This window comes from Myotis davidii, unplaced genomic scaffold (assembly GCF_000327345.1).
Source record: "Myotis davidii unplaced genomic scaffold, ASM32734v1 scaffold399, whole genome shotgun sequence".
NCBI classification, from domain to species: Eukaryota; Metazoa; Chordata; class Mammalia; order Chiroptera; family Vespertilionidae; genus Myotis; species Myotis davidii.
The window spans coordinates 2,237,742-2,246,314 of NW_006292094.1; the positions used below are offsets into that span (position 1 = coordinate 2,237,742).

The following is an 8,573-nucleotide window of genomic DNA, read 5'->3' on the forward strand; positions in this document are numbered from 1 at the left end:
TTGGTGCTGGTGGGACAAGGGAGGGATTCAGCCCCAGCCAGTGCGGTTGGAACACGGCCTTTCCATAGTATAAGGAATTAAGAGCCGTAGTTAAAACGAGAGGGAAACACACACACACACACCTTCTTTTCAAGGTAGACGAGCTGACTTCATTCTGGCCAGAGGCGGCCGGGAAGCTGGCGGCCGCAGGGAGGAGGCCCCCGGGAACGGAGGGGTGTTAGTGATGACGCTGCCAGAAGCTGAGCGCAGCGCTGGTCTCAGACTCTCTGGGGCCTGGCGATCGAATGGTCCTTGTTTCTGGGTCTGGAGCTGGGGCTGCTGACCCGAGGAGTTTGCAGGTGCTGGCTGTGGCGGCCCTTCCTGACTCAGTGGCCCTGCTTCTTCACCCCCGTCCCCATCCCCTCCAGCCCCCCTACACACACAGAGGTTGTCCCACTGTCCTTGGCCTGGCCGGGAGGTACAAAGCCTGGCAGCAATGAGGGACCAAGGGAACAGGCATTCAAGGCTGGCACGGACGCTCACTCAATCCCACAGCAGTCCTGGCCAGTGAGGATTAGCCTTCCCATCTGTAAAAGTAGGGAAACTGAGGCACGGGGCACTTGGCTGACACAAGAGCATGCGGCGGGAGGGGCCCCGACCACCCTGAATCGCCTCCACCCTGTGAGAGAGCCACCCTTGTCCCCTGGGAATCCTGCTCCGTTTCTGAGCACGTCATTCATTTGTTCATTCGTCCGTTCGCTCTCCCACTCAGTCACTGCTTGACCTGCTCAGTGAACGTGTACTCAGTGCCTACTGCGTGTCAGTGCTTCGGCTGTCTCCCGTCCCGGGCTTTTGCGCGGTGGGGTTGAGGTGGGCCAAAGAATGGACGCTCCCTGAGGGCTAGGGTGCTTTGTCCTAACCAGCGCTGTTCAGCACAAACACTTCTTGGCACTTCCCTGGGGAAACACCCTGTCTCCACCTCAGCTCCCCCAACTGTAGAATGGGTCCTCCGGGTGCATGGGGCCCAGGCAGCTGCAGAGAATCTGCCTGTCTGCCTGTGCTGGCCTAGCTTTCCCTGAATTGACATGCTCCGCTCCTTTAGAGAGCCAGGTGGGAAACAGAAATGGAGACCCCAAGGCCTGACCTGGGGGATACGAGATGTTTGATCCATTGTTGTTCTTAGGGAGGTTTACAAAATCTCAGCCCTAGCGACAAGGCTGGAGCCTTTCGGTCAACCGAAAGGGGATCCTTTACTGAGCACCTACTAAGTGCTAGGAGCTCCAGAGGCTTTTCCTGCAGTGCAACAGTTGCAAGGTAGGGGTCGTCTTCCCATTTTGTAGATGAAAAGACTGAGGCCCAGAAAGGCTCTCCTATGGCCAGAGTAAGTGACAGCCAGCACTCCTCTTCCAGAAGCCACCAGCTCTTTCTGCTGTCACAGTGGGGATGGTCCCAGTGGACTTCCCAGTCCTTACCTCACCCCCACTCTGCCCAGTCCACCTTCACCACGTCCGGCGAGGAGGGTCCCGCCTCCCAGCCCCTGTGTCCACGGAGGCCCGGTTCTCCTCGTTCTTCTGCGTGCAGAGCGACGGGCTGTGGGAACTGGGTGTCGCGACCATGATTCGCTTTATTGTCACTTGTATTCACCCTGGGCCTGTCCCCGCCGGTCAGGGAGATGCCGTGTCTCCGCGCCCCCCGTCGCCTGCCCTCTCTTGAGTATCTTTTTTTAAAAAATATATTTTATTGATTTTTTACAGAGAGGAAGGGAGAGAGATAGTTAGAAACACCGATGAGAGAGAAACATCGATCAGCTGCCTCCTGCACATCTCCCATCGGGGTGTGTGCGTCGGCCTCCTCACGTCTGTGGCTGGTCACCCCCCCATCAGCCACGGAATCACGAAGGAAGCCTGTAATCTCGCCACCACCATGTAGGGCCTGAGTCCAAGGACACGCATACCCTCCGTGCAGCCTCGTGGCTCCGTTAATTTCCCCGTGACCTTCTCAGGACCAGGGCTGACCATGACTGACCACTTCCCTGGGCGAGTCCAGAGGTGGTAACCTGGTGCTGGGATTCTCTGTCCACCCAGATGGCAGCATCCAGGGCCACCATGGCCTGAGAGCCCCCGGGACCCTTCCCAGCCCCGTTCACACCAGTCATAACCTGTGGGTGAGCTAGTCGGGGGCTGTGGCAGCATCAGGGGGGTGTTAGATTTCTTTCAGCTTTTGAGCTCCCCGGCCCCCGCAAAAAAGTGTCCAGATTTCCCCTCCTCAGCTGGCCAGTGACCAGCACCTTCGGCAGATGTAGGGTCGCGGGGACATGCTGCTGAGCTGGGGGCATCCGTGGGTTCACTGGACTCATGGCAGGGCCTCCGCAGGGCCTAGCGCCCAGGGCCTCAGTTTCCCCACGGCCGTGTTTCCCCATGTACCTCAATGCGTGTGTTGTCTGCTGCTCCGGGCCGCCCAGTGAAAGGAGCCTCCAGACTGGGCGCCAGGTGTGTGTGAATCACGGCTGCGCTCGGGGTCCAGAGGGTGTAGATGAATATAGATGTGTGTGTGGTTATTTTTCATTTTTTCATTATTTGCTCCGTTGCACTTAAGTCACATTTTCCTATCCTCCGATCCAAGCTCTAAAAGCATTTTGTGGTCTAAAATCTCCCATCATCTGACCCACTCTACCGAAATAAGCCAGCTCCCTGCCGTCATCGGCCTCGGAAAGTGCCCCTTCGTCATGCTCGGGGGCTGGCAGGGAGGGGCCGTGCCTGCCAAGCGCTCCACGATCATCCCCCAGCGCCCCCAGCCTCTGCGCTCCCTGGGGCCGCTCCGGTTGCTGGGCTGTTATTACTGGAATGCCAGCTGCCCCACTTCCAGCCCATCCCACAGACCCGCTCTGTCTGCCGGGGCCTCGGGCCTCCGCTGAGCTCATCTCGTAGAAATATCATTTTAAAAATAAATGCTGGTTCGATCCACACTTCCCTCTCGCCTCCGCCGTGTCTCCTGGCCACCTCCACTGGGCACCGGAGGGTCCGTTAAGGCTGCCCTCTCCCAGAGTCCTCCAGTGGCCGAGTGTCATGCTGGCCGGCCCCCCAGGGGTGCCTTCCAGGCAGGCTCAGGGGCCCCCTTGGGCTGCCCAGCATGTGGGGGCGCGTGAGAGCTCTGGGGGCAGACAGACTCACACTTACTGTGTGGCCTTGGACAGGTGATCGCCCTCTCTGGGCCACATGGGTACATGAGTGAAGAGGTGCCTCCCCCAGGCACACGGGTGGAGGGTGGTATTGGTTCTTGTGAACAGCGTAAGGTTTGTTTGCAAGAGGGAAATGCATTTAAAGTTCTCTTGCAAACCTTCTGTGAACTTTTCTTTTCCATCATGCATTCTCTGATTCTCTTTTGGCACCAAAAAGCAACTCATAGGTAGGTCAGAAAATTCCGAGTCGCACAGTTTCGACAACCTCACAGCGAAGGGAGGAAGTCAGCTGAGGGCACATTTCGTGCCTGAGAGGCAGCGTGCGGGGTTCAGAGACAGACTCCACAAAGTTTTGTGTCCCTGTGCGGCCACTAGTCACTGTGGCTTTAGACAAGTGATTTGGTGTCTCTGTGCCTCGGTTTCCTTGGCTATAAAGTAGGCGTAAGAATTCTACTTAGCTCATTGGATTGACCGGGGGTTCTGTGATGGGAGGCATGAACCCCCCCGGACCGTGCCCGGCACAGGGAAGGCGCGGTGCCAGCGCTGTCTGTTTTGTTGTGGCCGTCATGTGGCAGGAAGTTCTGGAGTACAGACATACAGGTGACATTCATGGTCATCCCCCTACTGTAGCAGTTCTTAATCGGGAGCAGCTTTGAGCTCCAGGGGACATTGGACCATGTCTGGAGACATTTTAGTTGTCACAACAGGGAGAAGTTACTCCTGGCATCTTGTGGGTGGAGGCCCGGGATGGTGCCAAGTATCCTTCCGTGCACAGGACGGCCTCACGGTGACTTATCTGGTCCCAAAAGTAAATAGTGCCCTGAGCCACTCCGCCGAATAGCACCACGCCCCCTGCCCCCCTCGTGGCCTTGGTTATAATTTTGCATTTATCAGGATGATTATCTGATGACTACCCATCCCACTGGTCGTGTGCCAGCTTGTGAGAGAGAGATGTGCTTCTCGCTGCTGCCTCTGCAGCCCACCCCAGCTCTCAGTCACAGGCAGCGCTGCGCCCGGACCTGTCAGACACGGGTTCAAGTCCCAGGATTGCCACTTGCTGGCTGTGTGACCTTGGGCCAGTGCTGCCACTTTTCCGAACCTCCTTTCCTTCATCTGCAAGTGGGATTGTAAATCGCTGATCAATTAGAGAAGACCACAGGCTCCAGGGTCCAGCCATACCTGAGTTCAAGTCAGCGCAGTTACCTAACTAAGCCTCAGTTTCCTTGCCTGTGAAATGGGTCCACTAATCCCCTTCCTCACTCAGAAGGTTAACATGGGAATTTAAGGAGCTGCCGCTGATTACTTTTATTATTAGGATTAACCTCATCATCCAACAGGTGGGCTTTTTGAGCCCCGAGTGTGTTCCAGACCCCGCGGATTGCCGTGGGGAGGGTGTAATGGGGCAGAGCGACTGTGCTTGCTGAGCTCACTGTCCTGTGATGTGGACGGGGACTGGCCCGGGACTCCCTGCAGCGCTGACCTCTGACCTCCCCCGCTTTCAGATCTGTGCCATCATCGGCGGGACCTTCACGGTAGCTGGCATTCTGGACTCGTGTATCTTCACAGCCTCGGAGGCCTGGAAGAAGATCCAGCTGGGCAAGATGCACTGACCACCTGCCCGCCCGGCCGGCGAGGACCCAGGGCGACCGCCAGCCCCGCCTCCAGCGCCCCGTCTCCTCCTGCCCTCTGTCTGGCCCAGGATCTGGCTGCATCCCAAAGTGGGGGTGGGGGGAGGTAGCAGGTGGCTCATGGCTCCGCAGCTACCTCTCTTCCCCGTGCTTAATGTTAGACGAATTACGCTGCCTGAAGTTGTGGTGCCCTTTCCCCTGGGGACCCCCAAGACCAGAGTCAGGCAAGGGGTGCTCGGGGATGTTGGGGACCACTCCTGGGAGGGCTGTGGGACCAGCCCAGAATCCCTGTCGACCAGCTCTCAGCCAGGCTTTGACAATCTCTCAAGCCCCCACCTCTGGAACGCACGAGTCCCTTGGTTTCCCCCTTGGGCAGCCACCCGCAGGCCTGGACTCGGCTCTGGACCAGGCTGCCCAGAGGTACCCCCCACCTGGCGCCTTCAACAAAGGATGGTACTTCCACCACCACCACCAGAGATGCGGCGCTGCAGGGGGAGCCCTGGCTTCGGCCGCATCCTCTCCTGCCTGGCCCAGAGCCCGGGCCGCGAGGCCTCACCCCCACGCCTTTCTCTCTCTCCCGAGGAGCAGATGCCCAGTCACGGGGCGGTGGTGGGCTCCCTTCCTCAGTTCACCGTGTCCCTCTGGACCCCACCACCACCACCACCAATGTGCCTCAGCCCCTGCTGTGTGACAGCAGCATCTCCAGGCGGAGGGGCTGGTTGTGACTGGGAATCACCCTTCGAGAACCAGACAGGGTTTGTGCGCTGTGGCAGGCGGGGAGCCTCTTTCGCTGCGGCCCTAAAACAGTCATGTCTCGGCCTCTCCCAGCGGCTGCCATCAGTCCCAAGGCCTTAGGTGGGGGAAGCAACGCTGACCCACCCCCTCCCCCGTCTGGACGGCCACCTCCCGGCTCCCGGCTCCCGAGGGGCACCGGCCCCGCCCTCTCTGCAGCCCTCAGTTTAGGCCCCTTGCCCCTGAGCTTCCCAGGGGCTGGCCACACACCAGCACGTTCCTGGTCCCTGGGGCAGCTCCATTGTCCCCCCACTTGCTCCTGAGGTGGGACCCTACCCCTTTCCCTTTAGTCCTAAAAGGGAGGCACATGGGTCCAGGCGCACGTCCACCCGGGAATTTCAGGTATGCCCTGTCCCAGGGAGAGCCATTGCCGGCTTCCCATTTAGATCAAGATTGTTTGCATACTTTTGTGATTAAGGGGTGGCTTGTGATTAAGGGGCGGCGTGCGGGAGAAGGAGTTGTAACTTATCTGTCTAGATAGCTGGAGTCTCTGCCATTGGTAATGGCTGGCTCCGGATTCCAGTAGGACAGCTTCCCCGCTTGCATATGTGTTGACTGATGTGCATTTGGTTATTTCTGGTCTCTCTGGCCACTTAGATGGATATCTTTTTTTTTTTTTTTTTTTACATTCTGTTCCCCAGCGACAAAAAGAGTCCCTTTAGAGGGTGGGCGGGTCAGGCGAGGAAATGTGTGGGGTGCACAGGCCTCGAAATTCCACTTCGATGCATTTAAAGAAACAACACTCGTGAGGACGTAGGGGATGTCGGGTTCCTATGGAAGACACACCTCAGACCCATTATTATAAACAGACATCTCAAGGGGGGGAAATGTGTCCGTTCTTTCCCCACTCGTTGGGTTCAAATAGATTAAAGGGCTGATTTTCAGAAGTGTTGCAGTGTGTTTCTTTCTACTGGACGGTGGCTGGCAGCCCGGGGGCTCGGTCCCAGGAGAGAATTTAAATCCAGAGGAGGGGGATTGGGAAATGCGGAAAAGATCTGAGAGGATGACCAGAAGTCACCCTCCGGACCCAGCGCTTCCTGTATGGAGTCCCTCCAGGACATTCCGGAATCTGCCCTTCGCTAGCCGTGCAGCTTCGTTCCCCTGCCAGTGCCTCAGTTTGCCCCGGTGGAAATGGGGCCAACAGTGACACAACCGTGAGGGACTGTGGCAGAAATGAAATCTGCAGTATGTGCACGTCAGTTATCCTGGGTCGGAACCAGCTCATGTATGCGGGCAAGTGGTACCTGGTGGCTTCTCAAAAACGTTGGTAGGTCCGTATCGGTTTTCCCAAGGGAATGCCATGTCCTGGGAGCAGGGCTGACACTCCCCCACGGCTTCCAGCCGAGGGTGCACAAAGGAAGGCGTTTCATACATTCTCCATTTCCAAGGACCTGGCGTTCCCGGTTCAACCTTCAGCTCAGCAAAGGGAGACCATCATGAGCTCTGACAACGGGACTGACCGAATGGCTGTGTGCCATCCTGCTGGCCAGCCCTTCAGGGTCTCTGCTGGGACAGCACGAACGTGACAAACACATCAGGGTGAGTGTGGGAGCCAGCTGTCTGCAAGGTGGCCCTCTTTGACACTCCCTGTCTCTCCACCAGCTTGTCTGCTACTTGAGCTGTGGTGACACTCACCACTCGCCGTCCACAGCAGCCTGCCCACCAGCGGGCAGTCATGTGTGCCCAAGCCGTTCGCGCCAGCTGAGCTCCATGCTGTGATGATGTGACTTAGTTAACCAGTGAAGTAGGATTGAAATGAACGGATACCTTGGAGAGAAACGATAAAGGTGTATTGCCACCACCTCCTCAAAATGCTACTGAACAAGACTGCTGAGAAGATTTAGGGGAGGGGGGTGGGGACATGGCCGGAAGTGCTTGAGGATTCCCCATTCCCACGCCAAGTGTCTAAGCTCTCACTCCAAACACTGCCCGACCAGCGTGGCTCAGTGCTTGAGCGTCAACCTATGAACCCAGAGGTTATGGTTCGATTCCTGGTCAAGACACATGCCTGGGTTGTGGGCTCGATCCCTAGTGGGGGGTGTGCAGGAGGCAGCCAATCAATGATTCTCGTCATTGATGTTTCCATCTCCTTTCCGCTCTGAAATATATATATATATATAATTATACTCCAAATACTGAAAAACCTCGGGTTGGTTTGATGTAAAGAAAACAAAAAACTCCATTTGAGGTTTCTCAAGGAAGGAGTCTCGCTTCTGGGTCAAAGGGGATGTATGTGTCATTTTCACGATTTGTCCCTTAAACCAGTCCTTTCCGTCATCTAACCAGGCGCAGATGGCAGTGTTTTCCCGTGAGAAGGTTTCTCAGTCGGGGATTACAGCACAGACTCACGTGGAGGGAGGTGGTAGGCCGGGGTCGGGGTGGTCGGGCAGAACTGGCTCCTCCCGGGAGGTTGCAGGAGAAGTGACCTAGGGCCACATCAGTGAAGGGACAGTGTCAGTGCCGCAGCCTGCGCTGCCTGGGGGTGCGAGGCCTGGGAAGAAGGGCGTGGTGCTCAGACACGGTAGCTGTGGTTGGTTGTAACTATGTGTCACAGATTAATTTTTTAACAACACCTTTTCGGAATTTTTTTTTCATTTATTGTTTACATTCAATATTATTTTGTATTAGTTTCAGGTGTACAACATACTGGCTGGTTAGACAATCATATACCTTACAGTGTTCCCTCCGATATTCCCAGTCCCCACCTGGCACCACACATAGTTATTACATTATTACTGACTACATCCCCTATGGCGTGGTTGGTAAACTGCGGCTCGCGAGCCACATGCGGCTCTTTGGCCCCTTGAATGTGGCTCTTTCTAAGCCTTAGGAGTACCCTAATTAAGTTAATAACAATGTACCTATCTATATAGTTTAAGTTTAAAAAATTTGTCTCTCAAAAGAAATTTCTTTTTTTTTTAAATATATTTTATTGATTTTTTACAGAGAGGAAGGGGGAGGGATAGAGAGCCAGAAACATCGATCAGCTGCCTTTT

General features: G+C 56.1%; 2 protein-coding genes across 4 annotated transcripts in view; both read left to right on the forward strand.

The window, feature by feature from the left end:
• The window catches only part of ERGIC1 (endoplasmic reticulum-golgi intermediate compartment 1), a 62,582-nt gene extending 56,118 nt beyond the window's left edge, over positions 1-6,464 (forward strand). For 2 of the 3 annotated variants that reach the window (XM_015565095.1, XM_015565094.1), the window contains 2 exons: positions 4,660-4,782; positions 4,815-6,464. In XM_015565095.1, the coding sequence (XP_015420581.1) occupies positions 4,660-4,782; positions 4,815-5,476 (785 nt within the window). In that variant the 3' untranslated portion in view covers positions 5,477-6,464. The remainder of the gene's footprint in view (positions 1-4,659; positions 4,783-4,814) is intronic. The other variant, XM_006765395.2, reaches the window with a different exon arrangement.
• A 300-nt stretch (positions 6,465-6,764) lies between these two features.
• The window catches only part of RPL26L1 (ribosomal protein L26 like 1), a 12,977-nt gene continuing 11,168 nt past the window's right edge, over positions 6,765-8,573 (forward strand). The window contains 1 exon segment of the mRNA XM_015565139.1: positions 6,765-6,844. Coding sequence (XP_015420625.1) covers positions 6,765-6,844 — 80 coding nt within the window.